The sequence below is a fragment of the Equus przewalskii genome, chromosome 29 (genome assembly GCF_037783145.1).
Source record: "Equus przewalskii isolate Varuska chromosome 29, EquPr2, whole genome shotgun sequence".
Classification (NCBI taxonomy): Eukaryota; Metazoa; Chordata; class Mammalia; order Perissodactyla; family Equidae; genus Equus; species Equus przewalskii.
In genome coordinates this window covers 35,438,641-35,458,916 of record NC_091859.1, presented here as the reverse complement: position 1 = coordinate 35,458,916, position 20,276 = coordinate 35,438,641, and the positions used below count along the sequence as shown (strand labels likewise).

Below are 20,276 nucleotides of genomic sequence, written 5' to 3'. Positions count from 1 at the left end.
GTGGGTAAAATGAGGAGATCACCCTCCTCTCGGGGCCGGCAGGGGCCTGAAGGTGGTGTCGGCTCCTGGCACGGGAGGGCCCTCAGCACGGCTCACCTCCCAGCACCCCGCCCAGAGCGGCCTCCGCCAGCTCTGATGGAAACCCTCTGGCTCGCCAAACCAGGACTCTAGAAAAAGTCCACTTCTGGGAATCCGCCCAAAGTAAGTTGTCACGATGCAGCCAAACTTTATGCGCACGTAGATTTAGTGCAGCAGCGTTTTTAATAGCAAAAATTTAGAATTAATGTAAGTGTTCAGCAGAAGGAAATTGGTTGAATAAATTTGGTCATTGAAAGGTAGAATATTTCACTGCCGTTAAAGTAGAGTTCTGAAGTATAGATTTGTGGCTTTAATGTTTACTGAGTGAAGCAGGAGACACAATTGCATAGACAGAGGGATGTCTGTGACACAAATCCGTAGAAAACCACGCGGAAGGAAATGGGCCAACAGAGTCAGCAGTTCCTTCTGGGGTGGGATTACGAGCGTCTTTTTCTTCTTCTTTAGTATCTCGAACCGCCTATGGTAAGCGTGTCAATTACATAAGCAACAGAAGGAACGGCAAAGCATCGAAATCTTTGGTACCTACCACCTCAGCCCTCACTCCCTTCTCCACTTTTAAGTTTGTTATAGATTGTTCTAGATGCTTTCTTTGGATCCATCATGTATTGCTCTTAAAACTTGATGGGCAATCAGAAAAGTCATGGAGCGAGAGGAGGAAGCAGAACAAGACAAAATACTCTCTCAAAATGAATTTGAACATCCTAGAAAACGAGAAGCTTAGAGATTTTTTACAAAGCCTGTCTTTCTGTTTAAGGATGAGGAAGCAGGGCTCAGGGACATTGGGTGACCTGCCAAGCTCACGTGGCGTTTGTGCCTGGCTCCTGATGCCCGGTCTGGCTCTCCTCCCTGCCGGGCCACCTCCCTGGGGCTCTGGGAAGAGGCGGGAGGATGCTCTGGGCTGGGTGGGGTGGGCCTGGGTGAGGAGCCTTCCGCCTGTTTGTTCTGGGTACCAGGAGATGTGGGAGGAGAGACACCCGGGCAGAAGGGACCAAAGTCCCCATTTATGGCCTTGGGGGAGTTAACGTGTAATATTCTAGGATATAAGCTGGACCTGGAGTGAGCCCAGGTCTCCAGGAGCCACCGAGAGCTGCTGCCAGGAGCTGCCACCATGCCGGTGAGGATGCTGGCTCCCCCCCACCACCACCTCCTCCATTCCTTTGGGTCTTTGCCTTTGAGTGGGGGTGGGGTGGGGAGACTGGGGGAAAAGCATCGCTGCCCCTCTTTGGGCCTCAGTTTCCCCATCTGTACAGTGAGGAAGTTGGACAGTCACCACAGCCCTTTAGCATGGAGGTTCTCTGCTCCCTCCACCCCTGTCCTGCTGGGGGAGCCTGAGCTCGTCTCCTCCCCAACCTAGACTCACTTTTCTCACCAGTAATAATAGCAGCAATAATAATAATTACTGCTAACATCTATTGAGCTTTACAAATGTGAAGAGACTGAGGCTCGGAGATTAAATTGCCCAGGGTCAGAAACTGTAAGTTGCAGGAGTTTGAGTAGCTCCTCTTTGAGGTCTTTGATCCTTTGATTCCAAAACTGGCTCTGCCGTGGTTTGCTGTGTGGCCCTTGGACAAGTGACTGCCCCTCTCTGAGCCTCAGTCTCCCTCCCACATTTGTGGAATTGGATCACAGATGGCATCTTCTGTGGATTAGATGGTGTGTTAGTTTCCTGTGGCCACTGTAACAAATTTATTCTCTCACAGTTTTGGAGGCGAGAGCTCTGAAGTCAAGGGGTTGGCAGGGCCAGGCTCTCTCCGAGGGCCCTGGGGAGGACCCTTACTTGTTTCATCCAGCTTCCGGTGGCTGCTGCCTGTGGCTTATGGCTGCCTCACCAACCTCTGCCTCTGTCTCGACACGACCTTCTCTGTGCGTCCGTGTCTCTGTGCGTAATTTCCCTCTTCTTATAAGGACACCGGTCATATTGCCTCAGGGCCCATCGTAAACCAGTACGACCTCATCTTAACTGGCTTACATCTGCAAAGACCCTGTTTCCAAATAGGTCACATCACAGGTTCCAGACGGACGTGACTTCTTGGGAGACACATTCAAGCCAGCTCAGATGGGACGCAGGCTGTGAACGGCAGCGGAGGGGGTCAAGTGTGGAGGATCGTGCTCTCCCCCGCTCGGCCTCTCAGGGAGGACCTTTGTGGCCCAGAGACTTTCCCGACTCTGTCCTTCTCCTGGTCATCCCACCCCTCCCCGTTCTGTCCTCCTTCTCTAGAGACCACCCAGTCCCAACCTCTTACATTACAGATGGGGGTATCAAGGTCCAGAAGGGGTGCAGCTGGCCCCAGGTCACTCAGCCAGTGGCCACCGACAGCTGCCCCCACGCCCCACCCCAGTTCTGCCTCCCTGTCTCTCTTGGGCCTCAGACTTTGTTGAGTGGGGAGATCCCGGGCCTGCACACCCCCACAGGCATCCCTGTTGGTCCCGACATACCCCCGGCCCTGGCCTGTCTGTGCTCCTGCCCCGCAGCCCCCACCTCCATCCTTGGGGGCTTGGGTTCTCCTGTTTCGGCTAGGCAGCCCCCAGGAGGTACAAAGGGAGTGGGGGTGCTTCTCCGCACCCCAGACCCTCCCCGACAGTCACAGGGTCCTGTGGGGAGACAGGGAGGGCTTGTCCTGCTCGTGACGCCTTCAGGGGGACGTGTGCAGGTTGCAGAGTGTGTATCTGTGGGTGCCTGGCGTTCCTCATGACGTCTGAACCTCTTTGGGTGGTCAAGTTCTCATGTATTTGTGAGAGGCTGGAGGAGAATTTTAATCCTGCCTGTCTTGCTCTAAAGACGGCGATCCAGCTGTTACATTGAGCACCATTCTGAGAGGTCAGGCCCCCTGCCTTCTCTAAGATGGGGAGATTTTTGCCCCCAGGGGACATTTGGCCATATCTGGAGACATTTTTAGTTGTCACAACTGGGGAGAGGGTGCTACTGGTGTGTGGTGGATAGAGACCAGGGATGCTGCTCCACCCTCTAGGATGCACAGGACAGCCCCACCACGATCCCCCAGCCCCAAATGTGGCAAGGGCTGAGGCTGAGAGACCTGCTCGAAGGCATCGTGGCGTCTGAGGGCCTCGCTCCACTCTCCGGGGCTGTGCATCACCTCTTCCTTTCCAAATGCACGACTCTGGGAGAGCTGGGTCACCCTGCCCCGACGTTTGAACCATGGATCGCTTTCCTCCTGCGTGGAAAGGTGGCAGCCGCCAGCGGGGGTTACTGATCACCCTCCTGTGGATGCTGCCTTTGACTTTTGGCAGCGCGTCCCAGGCCCATGAGTTGGTTCAGGGCTTCTCAGGTGCGCTTCTTCCAGAAAAAAAACCATAGGAAACATATCCGTGAACAGCAATCCCACAATGTAAACGTGTTCTCCCACAAAGCGTTCTAAATCTTCGGTGCCTCCTGCATCCTGTGCAGCCTGACCTCACACCCTTCCATTACTGATGTGCCAAATGGAGGTTTTCTTGGTCTTGGGTAATGAGCTCTGAAAACCCAGCTTCGAGACCCTCCCTTTTACCCACAGTGCACCTGCAGGAAGCTCCTGCTGTACCGAAATCCAGACACTGCCCAGGTCCTACGGAAAAATACGGAGTAAACGAATGACAACAATGAGGAACCATAATGATGGCCGCCCTCGACTGGCCGTCCGTCGGGGCCAGGCCCTATGCGTGGGGCTTCACAGACATGATCTCGCTTCTCCCACCCAGCCTGAATGTGGGCTGTTACCCTCAGGACCTCCGATGGTGTCTGTCACAGAGCGGGCACTCAGCAACTGGTTTTGAGTGAAGAAATCCAATTGGCCCATTTTACAGATGAGGAAAGAGAGGTGTGGAGAGGGACTCTGATGGATGTGTTCAGACACGTGCCTTACGGAGTTTTATAGATTCTTGGTTTGGGGTGGGCCAAGACCCGTGTGTGCTTGGTGTCTGGTATAGTCATCTTCTGTTAGTAAAGTGACTTCGAGTTTGTGCAGGAACCAAACCAACCCTTGTTTGGGGGATGCTGCCGAGGGCGCCTGTGCCCGCATCACCTGGACACATGTGGGAGCTGTGAGGTCAGCAGGGACCACTCTACCCATTGCACAGACGGGCAGACTGAGGTTCCTTCAGCTGGGCCCTGCCTCCAGACCCACCGCTCTTCTAGTTGGGCTGGGGTGGAGAGAGGGAAGAAAACAGGCACAGGGGCTCTGGAAAGCTTCGACCCGAGGCTTTCCACTCTTCCCCTGCCCAGCTCAGTGCCCTCCTGCGTGCAGAGGGAGAGAGACCTGCGGCCACACGGGGCAATGCTCGCGCGTGGGCTTCCCCAAGAGAAGAGTGCTGGGTGGCTGTGCGATTGATTTCCCGTGGGATGTTTCTCTGTTGGCTCAGGGGAAATTTGAGATGATGAATATGGACATGAAGTTGGGGACAACCCTGAAGATCAAGGGCAAGATCGCCAACGACGCCGAAGGGTGAGCTGGGGGTCAGGGGGGGCCGGGGGGGAGGAGGGACTGTCCACAGACCAGGAACGGGCAGGCAGCCCTGTGAGATGGTCAGAGGCGAGCGCGCCCTCTGGCCACGGGGGCCTTTCTGACATCCTCGCTGGCTCTCCCTCAGGGGTTCTCCCGCGGGGCCTGCCTTCACATCTAGGCCAGGTCTGAGACCCCCAGGATTTCACAGCTCACGCCATGTGCTCTGTTCCTGGGCCCACCAGACACTGGAGGGAGGTGGAGAAGCCCCTGGAGCTCTACCCAGCCCACTGTGGGTCAAGGGTCTCTACTGAAAGCCCCCTGCCCACTCTTCACCCCAGGGACGGCCAGAGGCTTCCCCTCCACATGTTAAACCAGGGCTGGTCACCAGGGGGCGCCAAGTGGCCTCATCTGCGTCCTCTGCTTAGAACGGGACAGTCACCCATCTCAGGTGTCACCCTCAGCATCACCCACGTGCAGAACGGTTTCAGCCTTTCTTGGGACTCAAATCCATCATCTTTTGGTCGGGGAGGGGCAGGCAGATGCACGGGGTAGGAGCCCAGAGAAAATCACCCCTCTGTCCTACTCAGGTCCCTCAGGTTGCAGGCATATGGGACACCTCCCAGTGAAGCCACCCCATGACTCAGAATGTCCCGCTCTCAGGGACCCTCAAGGTCTAACCCAGGCTCCTGTTGTGACCCTGTCAAGAGGTCACACAACCCCTGATCACATACCTCTAATGACAGGGAGCTCACCACCTTAGGTTGACAACTGTTTGTGGACAAACTTATTAGGTCTTCAGATAGCTAAGGGTGGCACTTCTCTCTCCCAGGATAGACATGCCCAATTCCTGAAGCTGTCACTATCAGTTACCCTCCTGTGGAGAGCCTAAGTCCATGCTTTAAGTGGAATGTGATACTGCAGCGCCAATTCTGGCCAGGTTGTCACCTCCCTTATTTTATGGCACAGGCCTCAATTAATATGACATTTTTTTGGTGATTCTTCCAGCATGTGGTCAAAAAAGACCCTGTGACCCAAGCTGTTTTACCCAGGCCTGGCCCCTAATCCTCACCTGCTACCCCTTCCCCTCCAGCTTTGTGATTAATCTGGGCCAGGGGGCAGATAAGCTGAATCTGCATTTCAACCCACGCTTCTGTGAATCCACTATCGTCTGCAACTCACGGGATGGCGACAGCTGGGGGAAGGAGCAACGGGAAAATCACATATGCTTCAGCCCAGGGTCAGAGGTCAAGGTAAGGTCAAAAGGGAAAAGGGCCCGAGGAAGATAAGGGGAGAGCCCAGGTGGTAGGGCACCCTGGCCTAGACAAGTGCAGGCACTGTTCGCGCCACCAGGCACGGCCTTGGTTTCCAGGGGGCCTCCTGCCTCCCTGACACGCCCCTCCCACCGCAGTTCACCGTGACCTTTGAGAGCGATGGATTCAAGGTGAAGCTGCCAGACGGGCACCTGCTGACCTTTCCCAACAGGCTGGGCCACAGCCACCTGAGCTACCTGAGCGTGCAGGGCGGCTTCAGCGTCTGCTCCTTCAAGCTCCAATGAGTGGGCAGCACCTCGCCAGGCTGGAAGACCCCCAGTGCAGACTCCCTCTCTGTCACACAGGATCGGCAGCCCATGGGTCCTGGTTCCCCTGCCTCCCTCCCCCCCACTTTCCTCCTCCAAGACTAAGAACAAACCAACCAACCGTTGTCGTCTTTCTGTGGCAGGAACTGTGGTTAGTGTTTTCCATGCATTTTAGTGCTCCCAGCATCCTCAGGATACAGAAAAGGAAACTGAGGCAGAAAGCCGTATGACTGCCAAAGAGGGGTTGTGACATGCTCTCAAAACCCCTAAGCACCCACTCCTGCCTACCTGGCCCCTGTTATCACCGGGGCGAGTGCCAAGCTGCCCTGTGGGATTATGGGGCAGACACTGGTCCCAGGCACCTGGGCGAGGGGCTGTTCCCGGAACTGCAGATAAGAGCTCCCACCTGGCCTCTTACTGCGGAAGCTTCATTCCAGGCTGGTTACTCATTACCCCCCGCCTCGGCCCTGCCCGTCCCTGGGGGCCCTGGGGGGGGTCCTTGGCTTCCCAAACTGGATGCCGAGAGTATTTAAGCAGGTGGAGCTGACGTTGTTTTCCCAGGTTCTCAAACATCTTGAAGGACACCTTTTATCAAAAAAGCCTTTTTAATCAGGGCCAGGACGCAGGTCCGGGGTGCACAGGAAGGTGGGGTTCCTCTCGTGTGAGGTCCCCCTGACTTTTCTCTGAGGCTTCTGGGACCAGTGGGGGCTGGGATGTTGGGGAAGCAGGCTTAGGGAGGGCTGGGGCTCTCAGGGATGCAGCGGGGACCCTGCTGGGGGCAGCTCCGGGATGGACTGGGGCAGGCGGGAGACAAAGGCCCTGTGTGTCAGGCCCCCCCGCCCCCCAGCAAGGACAGCTTCCCCAGCACAAAGGCTGCTCTGTGAGGTTGCGCCCTCCAGCTGGTGGGGGTGGCACAGGGTAGGAGGTGGGCCTACGGAATGGCCACTGGGTCCAGAGGGGCAGTGGGGGGAGGCGGGGCAGCCTGGCGAGGTCCATGGGAACACCCAGGTCCCCGAACAAGCCTGGTCTCCTCCGGCCTCCCTCCTGTGCCTGTCCTGCAGAGGTGCGGAGGGGTTTGGAGGCGACTTGGGTTTTCCCATGTCGTCGGCAGGACCCAGCCGTCAGGTGAGGCACTGGCTATGCACCTGGGCTCTTCGCGGGCTGTGCCCCGAGGCTGGGCAGCGTCCTGAGCCCATGGCTGGCCACTCACACCTTGACTTCGTCGTCCTCCTCAGCATCGGCAAACTCGAAGGTGTTTGCTTGCACTGTGCTGGGCACGGGGGCCCTGCTGCCTGCCCGGGGGGCTCCCCACTCGTCATCCATGCTCTCCCAAGAGGCCCGAGTCTGGGGCAGCACCCCCACCAGCTCCTGCCTAGCATCCGTCGCAGTGTAGTGGTGGCTGCCCCCCCAGCCTGCTCCCCACTGCCTGCCGGGAGCCATGTCAGCAGGTGGGAGGGGACGTTCTCCTACCGGGCTGGCCCTCCCCTCAGCCAGCGGGCCCAACCCAGTGGTTACCCCATTGGGGCAGTGTCCACGGGGTGGGGGGCTTGTGGCAGGGGCTGGGGGGACTGTGGCAGGGGCCAGGGGGCTTGTAGCAGTGGCTGATGGATTTGTGGCAAGGGCTGGGGCTGGGGCTGGGGCCTCTGCTGCAGAGGCGTCAGAGAGGCTCATGGCCCCCAGCAGCTCGCTGAGGAGAGAGGGCCCGAGGTCGAGGTCCAGGCGAAAGGACAAGAGGGAGTCAGAGCGGCGAAGCTCGGGCTCAGGGGGGAAGGAGCTCTCATGGTCTCGGTCACGAGGCTTCTCCGAGCGAGACAGGCGGGAGATGGTGCAAAACCCAGAGTCCGGGCCTAGAAGAGAAACAGGGAGCAGGGTCATAGCTGGGGTCCCAACCAGGAGCTGGGGAGGGGAGAGCCAGGACCAACCCCAGCTTGCTATGTGGCCTCCCCCAGTCAGCCCCCATCTGGCCTCCGTTTCTTCCATCTTTCCAATATAGTGAACCCCGGAGTCTCCCGTGTGATCCTCCCGTCAACCTTGGAAGCTGAAAACTGACAGAATCCTCATCCCCATTTTGCAGATGAAGAAAGTGGGGCTCAGATTGGGATGAGGAGAAGGGCTTGCTCAGGGCCACAGCGTCTGACAGGGTGGAGCCAAGCCTGCAGCTCAAATCTCCTGACTCAAGTTCCGGCTGTGAACTTGGCCATGGCCCCGGGTCCCCTGCCATGACAGTGGCCGATGGCTGCAGGTGAACCCATAGCATGTGGGCTGGTTTGTGGGCATAGGGATGGAACCAGCAGCCGGAGTCTGACTGCATAGAAATCAGACTCAAGGCACAGGTGCCTGCCCTCCGAGGGTCTTCTGGTGCAGCCCCCGGCTCCAGGACCACCAGGCCTGAGACACAGTGGGGTTACTGTGGACCAGCCCTCCGTCGGGTTCTGAGCAGCGCCCCTGGAGCGGAAGGGAGCACTGGCGGAAGCCCCTGGTGGCTGGGCAAAGCCACAGGGCAGGGAATGGCCACCAGGTGGCAGCAGGGGCCCTGGTTCCCAGGTGAGCTATCCGGCCAGCAAGGTGACACCTGCCACTCCCTACCAGGCCAGGAAGGGCCTCAGGCTTCGGTCCATGTGAGTGCTTTTCCAAATTTGTCAAGTTATAGGAACCTCTGTTTGAATAACAACACAACAGCTCCTGTGTCCCGAGCACTTCTTATGTGCCAGACTCTGGGCCACACCCGATACACTGAATCTTAGCAATGACCCTAAGGAACCCATTATACAGGCCGGGGCTTGACATCACAGAGGTCACTCGGCTCGCTGGGAATCAGGCAGAACCAGCATCTGAATCCAGGGCCCAGGCTCTTAGTCTCTCCCCTACATCATTCTGACCCAAGGGGCAGCTTCGGTTGAAAGGGCAGGAGGGGGTGGATGGGCCCAGCCGAGGGCCCAGAGACGGGGAGGCAAGTTGGGGGCAGGGAGAAGTCAAACCCCACTTCCTGACCTCTCAACCTCAGTGGGTTTTGAGGAGGGGTTCCCGCCCCCGAACCCCCTCCCCATCCATGGTCTGGGGTCTGGGCCTGACCTCCATAGTGTGACCAAACTACTGTGGGTATGGTAAGCTCCCACTGAACCGTCGAACCCTCTAGCCTCAGCATCTGAAAAATGGGCACATGGCCCCGCCTCACCGTAACCGGAGCAGCCGTCCGTGGAGCTGGCAGGGCTGCGGTCGAAGCTGAGCTTGCCCACCACGAGGCTGTCGTAGGCGGCCTGGTTGAGCTGGGGCAGGGAGATGGCATTCTTGATGATGGGGGAGACGGCGGGCGGCGCGGGCGAGGGCGCGGGTGGCGAAGCCATCCGCCGGGGTGGCGCCCCCACCCTGCGCACCTGCTGCAGCTTCTTGGCCAGAAAGCTGCGGGGTGAGCGGTGGTTGCCCCTGGAACTGCCACCGTGGTTGCTGAGGAAGGAGGTGTCGCCAAAGACATCCCCGCCGCGGCCCACGTGCATGGTGTGGCGGAAGTCCCCAAGCGGGGGGCTGATCATGTCTGCAGTCAGCCGCCTCTTCCCCTGCGAGCTGGACACCCAGCCCACTGGTGAGAGCTTGCCAAGGCTCATGATGGGGGCTCCTCCGGCCCCCTGGGGGCCCGGCATCAGCTCTGGCTGTTCACGGCTGCGGGTCCATGCCCACCCGGGGCCTGGGCGGGGCAGAGCGCTGGGCTCAGGGTCCACTTCTCAGCTCCCTCCTTCCCTGGAACGGGGCGGACGGAGGCTGCCCCTCTGCTCTGCTAAGGTGCGGCCCCCAAATGCTGAGGCTGTGGGGGGTCCATGGCTTTTCTCTCCCTGAGGCTGAGCTCCTGGCCCCGCGGCAGCAGCTGCAGACGTTCTGTCCAAGGACAGAGAGCTCAGTCCGAGGACAGAGAAGGCACGAGGCGTGTCTCAGACATGGACAGACCCTCTTCCGCCCGGGGGTGGAGACCTGAGAGAAAGACACAGAGAAGAGAGATGGTGGGCCTGGGGGATCGGGGTCCAAATGATAGATAACAGCTAAAGAGAACCAACAACTATGTCCAACCACAGGGATGGGATCACCAACAAAGTGCCAAGCAGACGCACAGAGGAGGACACACTATGCTTCCATGTACAGGACATTGAAAAACAGGCCAAACTAAAAGATACTGGTAGAAATCAGAATTGCGGTTGCCTTTGAGCCGTATTGACCAGGAGGGGGCCCAAAAATTCATCGAGCTGTCCACGTAGCATGTGCATCAGTAAAGAGTACGAATGGTCATTACACAGGGCCCGTTCATGAAGCACCTACTAAGCGCCAGTGACTTCCATTCATCACTCATGTAACCCACCCAACAGCCCCGAGGGAGGTACCAGATTTGAGAGGAGAAACTGAGGCACAGAGAAGCACAGTGACTTGCCCGAGGCTACACACTAGGAAATGGTGAAGCAGGGCCCCCCAAACCCAGAGCCCTTAAGCCCCAAGCTACACTGCTTCCTGCTGGCAGGTTGAGCAATTCATCTCCCTCCCCTGTGGGTTAAACTGTCTTCCACTCAGAGAGGCCCGGCAGACCCGCCCAAGCTGTGCGCACTGCTCTGTAAACAGCGCGCGCAGAGGTTCCTCAGAACCCTCCGCCTTCAAGGTGCTTCCTGGAAAAAGGCTCCTGTGCTCCAAAATGGCTTTTGCCAGCTGCCTCCTGCATGTCTGAGCATATTCAAGGCTCTGACAAGGCCCGCAGGGAAGAACTTTGTCAGAGTTTGTCAAATTGATGTAGGAGCCTTGTCGTCAGGGAGCAAGTTTTAGAAGAAGCTCAGCTGGTGCCAAAAGCTATTCCTTGCCCACTCCCTCCCCTTCTAATCTCCGCCCCCCGCCCCCAGCCCCAATCTTCTCTCAGCTTCCCTTGGTCCGACCTCATCCCTTCCAGTATCACAGAAAGCGCAGGCTGGAGGACGCCTATGAGCCTGTGGGTCTGACCTCTGGTTTTCCTGTGGCCCAGAGAGGGGTCAAGCTTGCTCAAGGTCACATTGAGAGAGTTGGCTGAGACTCGAACTCAGAGCCTCTGACTCACATGGCCCCTCACAGGCTCTGGAGCCCAGCCTTGTCTCCCCAGATGCACACCACGTGCCGAGGGTGGGGCAGCTGCCTGGATTTTCGGCCTTCCTCCCTCCCAGCGCCCAGCTTGGGCTCTGCACACGGCAAGTGCCAAATTAATTCCGGTTTCGTCACGGGAGGTCTTTGCGATAACCTTCAAGCCAAAGGATCACCCCTTGCCACCTTCCCAGTGAGGTAGGAGCGGGGGTCAGCGGCCTCACGGTGTGACCTTGGGCAAGTCACTTACCTCCACCGGGCCTGGGACCTCAGGTGACGAAAGCTGATAAAGATCCTTAGCGAAAACACCTAGATCTGAGTCAAGGCTTTTTTCTACAACTCTGCTGCCACCTCCAAGGATAAAAATCTTTGTACTGCCCTTTGAGCGTTATTTGAAATTCAAAATAGGTTAAATAACAAGATAAAAACAAAGAAAGCAATAAGACAAAGCTTGCTTTGTTTTCTGACTACATTCTCTTCCCTTCCCACCAACTGATCCTCCCCCCAAACCTAACTCCTCCCCCTGGGGGGGGGGCTCTGAATCATCCTTTCCCTGGCACCCCCGGCACCGAGAAGTCCTCGTGGAATGTTTGCTGAAGTTATGAAGCGCTCTGCAGTTGGCCAGCCCTCCCATGACGTCATCTGAGCCTCCAACGGCCCCACAAGGCGGGAGGGTTAGCCCGTTCACAGGGAGCGCCAAGGTTCCGAGGGAAGGGACTTGGCCAAGGTCACGTGGCAGGTATGTGGCACGTGGCAGGTTTGCATGCTCTGCTGAGATGGATGAATCTCTGGGGGGACTCATTCTGAAATGTCATGTGGAGGGGTCACTGTGTCTGCTAGTGGCCACATGCACCTCTCTCCCAGCCCCCATGGCCACTTTGACCTGGGAGACCAGCTTGCGCCCCAATCTTCTGACAGTCCCACCTGCTACATGCCTCTGAGACCTCCAGGAGGCCTCCACTCTGCCCACTGCAGTGGGAGGCCCTGCTGCGTTGTGGGGCAGGGACAGGGCACTGCCACTGGGGACCCGTTTTCCCACGTGGAAACTGGAACCGCAGCACAGTGAAGGCTGGGCCCTCCCAGGGGAGTTGTACAGTGGAAGGTACTGTAATTAACCCTCAGAGCCCGGGGCAGGGCAGCCCTGCATTCAAATCCAACATCCTTATGCTAACAACTCTCATTCTGGGGACCCTTGGTGGCAGCTATTTGGCACTTGATGCTGGCGATCAGGTGTGCCCTACCTGGCCCCAGAGTAAGCTGGGCTCTGGTGTCCTTGGGGCAAGGCTCTCTCCCCTCACCAGCCCAGGAATACTACCTGCCAATGCTCACAATGCCCATTTTACAGATGAAAAAACCGAGGCACACAAAGGGAATGGACTTGACCCAGGTCACAGAGCCAAAAAAAAGTGATGTGGCTGGAAATCCCCCCAGGGGCGGTGTTGGAGGGGGCAGTGTTGGAGGAGGCCGTGCCCAGTGGCTGAGCAGGGGAAGAGCAGGCCTGGGAGACAGCCCAGCAGATGCAGTGACTGCGACCTGGGCAAGGGTGGTCACCATGCAGCCTCAGTGTCCCAGGTCCTCATATTTACCCTACCGAAGACAGTCAGGCCTGGGCACTGGGTAGGAGCTTACTCAGCGGTGGTAATGACCGCAAGGACAAGGTTTGGGGCCGAAGCAGGGAGCATGCGCTAGGAGAGGCCAACAGGGGCCGCTGTGGAGGCACACGGGGCTGGGGGAGGCCAGGGGCTGTCCGACCCGGGTATCGGGGTGGGCGGGGGTGGCCGCACCCCGGCGCTCACCTGGGGGTCACCCGCAGGCCGCCCACGTGCACCACCGGCACCGCCTCTCATCCTGGAGGCCACTCGCGAGCCCACAGCCCCCTTCCCGCCAGTGTCCAGCTGTAAAAGCACTCCCGCTGCTGGAGCGGGACCCTGTCTGGGTTAGGGCTGCTCTGGCCTCAGGAATAAGGGGTTAACTCCCGGAAGGGAGGTTTCTCATGCCCCTCAAAGTCCAGCGCTTCAAGGTGGAGACAGGAGGAGCCCCGAAAGGGGGCAGCAAGCCGTCCAGTGTGGCAGCGGGGACCCGGTTCTCAGGACTCTGAGGGGGTAGGAGGAGGGGGCACCACGGGCCAGGGGGAGGAAGGAGGAAGGGGAGGAGAGAAGCTGCTTGCCGGCATCAGCCCAAGTGAGAGCTGAATCAGCCGTCGACTCCGCGTGGCGGAGCGGCTGCGGGCCGAGTCTCCCCCACGCCCGGCTTCCAGGCCCCACGCCGCCTTTCGTGCGGCTGCGGCCTCTGGGACAGTCCTTTCGCCTCTCTGAGCCTCAGTTTCCCGGCCCAGAAAATGGGCTTCACACTCCGCGGGTCTCGCATGGTTCGGCAAGAACAGAACAATCTCAAAGGCCTTCGGGATTGGAAGTCCGGGAAAGACTGTAGCCACAAAGCATTCCCTCTGGGAGGCAGGGGTAGAATGCGGAGGGTCGCTCCGCGGGGGAAGGGGGCAGCGGCTGCCTTGGCCCGAAGGGACCCGGACAGGATGACCTCATGCACTGTTCAGGCCTGGAATGCGGCGGTTGGGGAGGGGGCAGGGTGCCTGGTCCATCTCCCCAGCGGTCCCCCCACCCCCCACTTCCCGCTCTCCGCGCCGGCCTCCCGGCCGGCCGACAAGTCGCCCCCTCCCCGCTCCTTCCCTTCCTCCCCCTGGGCAGGAAAGAGCGGAGACGGCCCGCTCGCCCCCTCCTCCCGCAACCGTGTCCACAGCTCACCCCCTCCAATTCTCTGCCCCCTCCGCCCGCCTGGAATATTACAAAACAACCCAAAACTTGGAGCGTCCCCGTGGCTCTCCCTCAGCCAGCGCTCCGGGCCTTTCTCTTGGCACCCGGGCGCGCTTGGGCAGGCGGGCCCCCTGCCCCGGTCCCAGCCCCCGAGAGCCTAGGAGGGCGCAGAGTCCTCGCAGGAGTGCACGCCCGGCAGGGGCTCGAGGACCCGCGGGCCGGCTCGCTGTTACCTTCTCTCGGCGAGGCCGGGGGCGGGGGTGGAAGGGCGGACGCGGCGGCGGCGCGTCCCGGCGAGCAGCCCGGGCGAGTGGCTGGGCCGGTCTGCGCCGCTCTGGCCGCGGGCTCCGCGGGCTGGCTCCGGGGCGGGGGCGGGGTGTGGGCGCGCTCCCTCCCCCCGCCTCTCTCCTCCCGCCCGCGGGCGGGGCCGGGCCCCCCTCCCGGGCACCGATCTTGCCGCCCCGAGCGGCGGCCAGAGCCGGAGGGGGCGCCAGGCCAGGCCCTTGCCTGCTGCCCGGGGGCAGGGGCGCCCGGGAATGCGCGGGTTGCCCGGGAGAGGTGATTCGGGTCTTCTGCCGCCCTCCCCTCCCCCACTGGCTCCCCGCGTGGCCTTGGGGCGCCCTGACCTGATAACTCTGCTCCTGGGCTCTCCAGCCGCTCCCTGCGGGAGTTTGGGGGAAGTCCGATCTCACAGGCCTTAAATGCCCCGAGACTCGCTTAGACCTTGAGTTCTACAAGCTGCGAAGCCCGCTCCCTTTCTCCCAGCCCCCCATTCCTTTCAGTCCAATACAGGCTCCGCGGGTGTCAGACCACAGACTGGAGCCAGACTGGGGTGCAGCTCACTGGCAGAGTGGTGTGACGTGGTGGTCAAGTCTGTGGACCCTGGAGCCCGACAGTTTGGCTTCCCATCCTGCCCTGGCCACGCCTTCTCTTTTCCGTGCGTTCGTTTTCCCATCTGTTTAATGGGATAATAGGAGCAGGCATCAGATGCTGTGTTAAGTGTTCTCTGCTGTGTCAGCACCGAGGCGGCTTGCTGAACAGGTGAATGAGGTCACATCTGGGACGGATGGTTTCAGAAGACTTTACTGGGTGCCGCTTAACCCTGCCCGTGAGGGGCAGGGACTCAGCCATGCATAGTGCCGGTGCCACCCTCCAGGAGGGGAGATAGACTCTGAGCCGGCCCTCATGTTGTTCTGCCATCCAGCTCCGGGAGGCCAGGCAGGCAGGCAGTCCTGCGGGCTGCCCATCACACAGCCTGCAGAGGACGGAGGGCTAGCTGAGTGGGGCTGGAAAGGACCCAGAGGCAGAGGGGAGGGCAGTGGCAGTGCACCCACACCTGGCAGGAGACCGCACAAGCAAAGGCTTGGAGCTAAGGATCCGTGTGGAGGAGGCAGGTGTGGCTGCAGGAAATAGTCTGAGCGCTGTCCTGGCTGGGGACCGGAGCCATCTTTACACACAGGTGGAGGAGACAAGGGCTTTACCTTCACACAGTGCTTCACCTCTTTCGTTGGCTCCCTGAATCCTCATGCTGGCCGCCAAGGGCGGGGGTTATTTCCCCAGCTGGACAGATGGGGAAACTGAGGTATAAAGAATTCCAGCACTTGTTCAAGTGGCACAGCAGCAGGACTGAGGCTCCAGTCGGTTGGAGCTCTTTCCCCAGGTCAGGCTCCGAGGTGCCTTGTCCGGGGGAGAATTTAGAGCAGTCTCAGAGGCGCTGAAAGCTCGGGTGACGAGGAAGGGGGGTTGCCCTGAGAGGCAGTGATGGGGGCACAGCCAAGGCCTGGGAGAGAACCAGGCCAGGTCTTAGGGGCTTGATCTCGGGTCAGGTGTCCCACCTCGCCGAGGCGGGGATGGAGCCAGTGGACGGTGTGATCAGGTGTGCGTCTGGAAGCTCTTGCTGTGAGCCGAGAATGGACTGGAAGGACAATGACGGAGGCAGGGCCTAGTGCTGCCGTGGTTGTCACTCATAGCAGTATAATAACGAGCACTTTTTGAGCATCTGAGGCACCCCAGCCCTGTAGCCTCTCACATGCAGCATCACATTTAATCCTCACGAGAGCCCCCGAGAGACAATCCTGCCATCATGTCCATGTCCATGCAGAGAAGTGAAGTGACTTGTCCAAAGCCCCCATCTGTGGCAGGATGGCCATACTCCAGGTTCGCCCAGGACAGTCCCGGACAACGCCTACTGTCCCAGCGTAATTATTAATAGCACTTCCTTTCACTCTCCAAGGTGACCTGGTTAGACAATAAGTTATACGTCACTTTAGTCAGAGGCTCCCCAGAGCAGCTGGCAGAGGAAGCAGTGTCGTGTGATGTCAGAGGCCCTGAACCCAAATCCTGGCCATGGGCTTCCCAGCCGGTGTGTGACCTTGGGCAAGACACTTGGCCTCTCTGAGCCTCAAGTTTCTTGTCTGTAAAACGGGTATAATACCAGCGCGGATATTTGCTACTTGCTACAAGCCGCAGAGAGGTGGCGGAGAGAGCAGTCTTAATGGAAATGATTACAACCTGCCACGCGCCCGCTCCATCCTCTTTAGTGCTGGGCTGGGGATGGGCAGGGAACCACCAGGGGTTGAGGAGCTCCCTACTATGCGCCAGGCACTTTGTCTCTGCTAGTGAGGCAGCTGGAGACTCAGGAATTCTTTGCCCCATTTTACAGACGGGTAAACTGAGGCTGAGAGGCGCTCTCTCCCCTCATCTGAAGCCTCTCTCCAGAGAGAAGTACCTCTCCACGTAGGCTCCACTCCTGTTCCTGGCTCCACTCCTGATTTAAGGATCCATCTCAGTTTTTCCTTCTGGCAAATGGGAGAAAGGGAGGGGTCTGGATATCCTTGTAAAGTCCCCATTTCCTGTGGTTTTCTCTTCTCCCGGTTTCCTGGGGTCCCCTCCCTTCCCCTGTCAGGGGGCTGTGCCCAGGAGTGCAGGGGTTAACCCTGGCAGAGCTGTAATCAGCGTGCAGAATGCAGAACAAATGCCTCCCAGCTGGGGACTCGGAGCCGCCAGGTGGGATGGCTGCCTGGAGTTCAGGAGCCCCATCACCTCCCCGGCCCTGAGGAGCCAGGCCCCTGCGGCCATAATCACAGAGCTCAGCTGCCCCCTCAACTCACCCCTGAAGACTGGGTAGGCGGAGGCGGGGGGGGGGGGGGGGGGGGGGGGGCTTGTGGGGGAGAAGCAGTTTCTCATCAGAGAGTCCCCTGTGGAGCTAGGGCAGAGGGGGCAGGGCACAACAAAGAGGGACACTTCCCCCTTGGGGACCCAGGAATGCCAGTGGCTGTCCCCCAGGCTCCAGTGAGGTTTGCAGTGGGAACCTTGAGCTGAGTGAGTTGGCTTGGCCACGTCTATCAGCCCCCATCCCAGCCCCCGCCTAGGGAGCATGCACCTTTTCCATCCCAAAGTCTGGCTGGGCTTTTGGTCAGTTTATGCATCTGCTCACCGGCCCCTTCACTGGTCCTCCCAGTTCTCTATCTCTTGAGCGTCTTCCGGTCCATCCGCCCACAGGTGCAATTGCCAGTTCATCCATTTGCCGACACTCCTATCTATCTACCAACCCCTCTACCCATCCATTTACCCAACCATCTGTTGACCTACTACACACACCCCTTCAATCACCTCACCACTTGCCCACCCCTCGGTTGAACCAATGTCTATATGCCATCCATTCATCCATCTACCACCCCCATCCATCCACCTACCCACCCATGCATCCTTCCACCTCCTTCCATTTACTTGATCCCCTGCCCACACCTGCACCCGTCCACCACCCACCTGTCCCTCCATGCAACCACCCGCTCACTTTCCTATCTATCCTGTGATGCTCTTACGTCGACTGACACCTGGCCTCTGCTGACCAACGAGTTTCTGAGCATGTCCTCATCTTTCTCTCATGCACACGCCTCTCTCACCTTCATCAGTGGGTCACCCTTGGGCAAAACATCCTTGAAGGCTGCTTTGAAATGTCACCGCCTCCTGGAGGCCCTCCTTCAGACTGAGCCTCTCCCTTGTACCTGGTCCATCTCCACATTGGCATCTGTGACCCTGTGAGATCTCCAGTGAGATGGTGATGTCTGTGCTCCTGGCACATTTGGGGAATGAATGGTCATGGCCAGCATAGGAAGGGCGTCCTTGTCACCCCAACTGGACTGCAACCACCACGAGGGCAGGAACCGTCTTCCTGGGGCAGTCTCCATGGGCTAGACTCCTAGTGGGGGCTCAGACGCACCTGCGCGTTGCAGGGAGGGCCAGCGTTGGGCTCTCCGAGGGGTTTGTGCTGCTGACTAGTTCCCAGCCTGGGGAGACGGGCAGTGAGCCAAGGGGCTCCCCCGCATGCCCTCACCTCTATGACCCAGCATGCATTTCCAGGTCAGACTAACCTGAGTTTGAATCCCAGCTTGGCTCCCTCTCATTAGCAGAGTGACCTTGGACAGGCCGCTTCCTGGCCTCGGCCTCATTTGCACGTCTGTGATGAGCCATAAAGTTCGCTGCCTGACTTGTAGCTAACGTCAAGGAAGGGTAGCTATTATTATTACTATTGTTAGCATTTTCCTTTCCCCAGGAGGCAATTTCACTTAACACACATTAAGCAAGCAGGCCCTGGGCTGGGGATCTTGTGTGGAGGCAGCGGTGGGTGAGGAATATAGTCCCTGCTCACAAGAGACTTGGAGTCTGAGGGGGAGACCGAGGCCAGCTTGGGATGAAGGGCCAAAACAGTGGTGGAAGGGGCCAGGGAGGTGGAGGACTGGCTGAAGAGATCTAGGGAGGCTCCCTGGAGGAGGTGGCATTTGAACTGGGCCGTGTGTCTTGGGGTGAGATTGCCCATAGGTGGAGCTGGGGAGAAACCAGGCCTCTGGAGGGTAGAAGTTGAGCTGGGAAGGGTCGGCTGTGGAGGACAGGAGAGAGGCCTTGAACGCTGTGTTTAGGGAGGTGGGGGCGTGGGAGGGCCTCTGTGGCATGGGCTAGGCTGGGCCACAGCCCTGCCCCCAGCGGTGGCTGTCCTCAGGGGTCACAGACCCCGGGGTGCCTTGGGATCCTTCTTGGGGTTTCCTCATCAGCAGAGGCCAGGCACTAACCTGACCCAGTTTTTTTCCCTGGCCGACCTTGAGGACAGGAGTGTGCTCTGCTGGAGCTGGAGGACGCAGACCCTCCTGGAAGGAACCTTCCGCCCTCTGGCTCCTTCCTCCTCCCCCAGAGCCCCGAGACTCAGCACTTGATGGGGAGTTTCAGGGCCTCAGAGGGCTTCTGGGGACACTGAGGCCCAGAGAGGGAGGACTTGCAGGGCTGCACGGTGAGTCTGCAACGGAGCCGACATCCTCGGCTGCCGCACCCCATGGCTGCCTGCAGTGTGCGTGAGCATCTGTTGAGTGCCTACTGTGTACCAGCTCCCAGTCTAACAGCACAGGCTCACTGGCTGCCTGGAGGAGGTGGGACGAGGCTCTCCACAGACGTGTGAAGCTGTGCAAAGCAGAAGGTGCGAGAGCCAGGCTGGGCACACTAAGTGTGTGCGTCTGGCACGAGAGTGGGCGCCAAGGGGTGTCAGCCAGAGTGATGACGGAGACGCTAGGGGATCAGGGCGCTGCCTGGGGCTGGCGGGTGGCCTGGGGGCCGGGTGATGACAGATTAGTCCCTGGCTGTCCTGTTGTCCGGCGGTTTCTCGAGGTGATGCCTGGGTGTGAGTGGTCTCTCGGGAGCAGTAGGGTCAGGATGGGAGTTAATCCCAAGGGCATTGTGGAGGGCGTGGCCGCGAGGCCCGAGGGAGAGCATGGCCCCGGAGGCAGGCAGCTGTCAGGGCCGGAAACGCCTCTGGAATTCCAGGCTCTGGGAACAGGGCTGCTGGAGAAGAGTTTTCTCAGCCAGAGCCTTCCAGGGCACTCAGCTCTGGTTCTCTGTTCAGGGCTCCGCAGGGAAATGGGGGAGGGGAAGCCACCTCCCCTCCCCCCGGCTCCCCTTCTTCTGGAGAACAGGACAAGAAGTTGGACGGGGGCTGAGGAAGGATGTGGGGGCAGTTCCTCCAGCCCCACCCCTGAGGACAGTCAGATGGATGGGGGGGGGTCTGAGGCGCCCGTAGCTGTAGGGGGCAGGGAGGGACAGCAGAAGGGTTAGGGCCAGGTGCCTCTGGGGTCCCAGGGGTGATGGGGCTGGATGCTCCAGAGCTGGGCCAGGTGTCCAGGGCTGGATGGAGGGGCAGTGGGGAGGGGTCCTCCAGGAGATCTTTGTTCTCAACGTCGGGGGGCGGGGGTGGAGAGAGGAGGGGCAAGGGGGGGACAGGAAAAGTATTTGAGGAGCAGAAACAATGGCCTATTCTCTGCCGTCCAG

General features: G+C 59.4%; 2 protein-coding genes across 8 annotated transcripts; one reads left to right on the top strand and one right to left on the bottom strand.

Annotated features, from left to right (window-relative positions):
- Positions 1 to 6,230, top strand: LGALS2 (galectin 2). 2 transcript variants are annotated; one of them, XM_070599726.1, is made up of 4 exons: positions 1 to 201; positions 4,456 to 4,538; positions 5,629 to 5,788; positions 5,947 to 6,230. In XM_070599726.1, exons 2-4 carry the CDS (start codon positions 4,468 to 4,470, stop codon positions 6,091 to 6,093), a joined length of 378 nt encoding a protein of 125 aa, XP_070455827.1. In that variant the 5' UTR covers positions 1 to 201; positions 4,456 to 4,467; the 3' UTR covers positions 6,094 to 6,230. The 2 variants fall into 2 exon arrangements, with proteins under 2 accessions (XP_070455827.1, XP_070455826.1); XM_070599725.1 differs by lacking the exon at positions 1 to 201 and adding an exon at positions 1,076 to 1,213.
- Positions 6,231 to 6,700: 470 nt separating this feature from the next.
- Positions 6,701 to 16,204, bottom strand: CDC42EP1 (CDC42 effector protein 1). 6 transcript variants are annotated; one of them, XM_070599724.1, is made up of 4 exons: positions 14,591 to 14,808; positions 9,489 to 10,077; positions 9,290 to 9,380; positions 6,701 to 7,961 (listed from the first exon to the last, which is right to left on the bottom strand). In XM_070599724.1, the coding sequence occupies exons 2-4, from the start codon at positions 9,750 to 9,752 to the stop codon at positions 7,321 to 7,323; spliced, it is 996 nt and encodes a 331-aa protein (XP_070455825.1). In that variant the 5' UTR covers positions 9,753 to 10,077; positions 14,591 to 14,808; the 3' UTR covers positions 6,701 to 7,320. The 6 variants fall into 6 exon arrangements, with proteins under 6 accessions (XP_070455825.1, XP_070455822.1, XP_070455824.1 ...); XM_070599721.1 differs by lacking the exon at positions 14,591 to 14,808 and adding an exon at positions 14,198 to 14,334; XM_070599723.1 differs by lacking the exon at positions 14,591 to 14,808 and adding an exon at positions 11,447 to 11,637.
- Positions 16,205 to 20,276: the final 4,072 nt, after the last annotated feature.

Bases quoted from the DNA above. Each gene is read 5' to 3' on its own strand.
- LGALS2 (XM_070599725.1), top strand. The intron at 4,539-5,628 runs GTGAGCTGGGGG...CTTCCCCTCCAG, and splicing joins ATCGCCAACGACGCCGAAGG to CTTTGTGATTAATCTGGGCC. The intron at 5,789-5,946 runs GTAAGGTCAAAA...CTCCCACCGCAG, and splicing joins GCCCAGGGTCAGAGGTCAAG to TTCACCGTGACCTTTGAGAG.
- CDC42EP1 (XM_070599720.1), bottom strand. From the start codon at position 9,752: ATGCCGGGCCCCCAGGGGGCCGGAGGAGCCCCCATCATGAGCCTTGGC. The intron at 7,962-9,289 runs GTGAGGCGGGGC...TTTCTCTTCTAG, and splicing joins GGACGGCTGCTCCGGTTACG to GCCCGGACTCTGGGTTTTGC.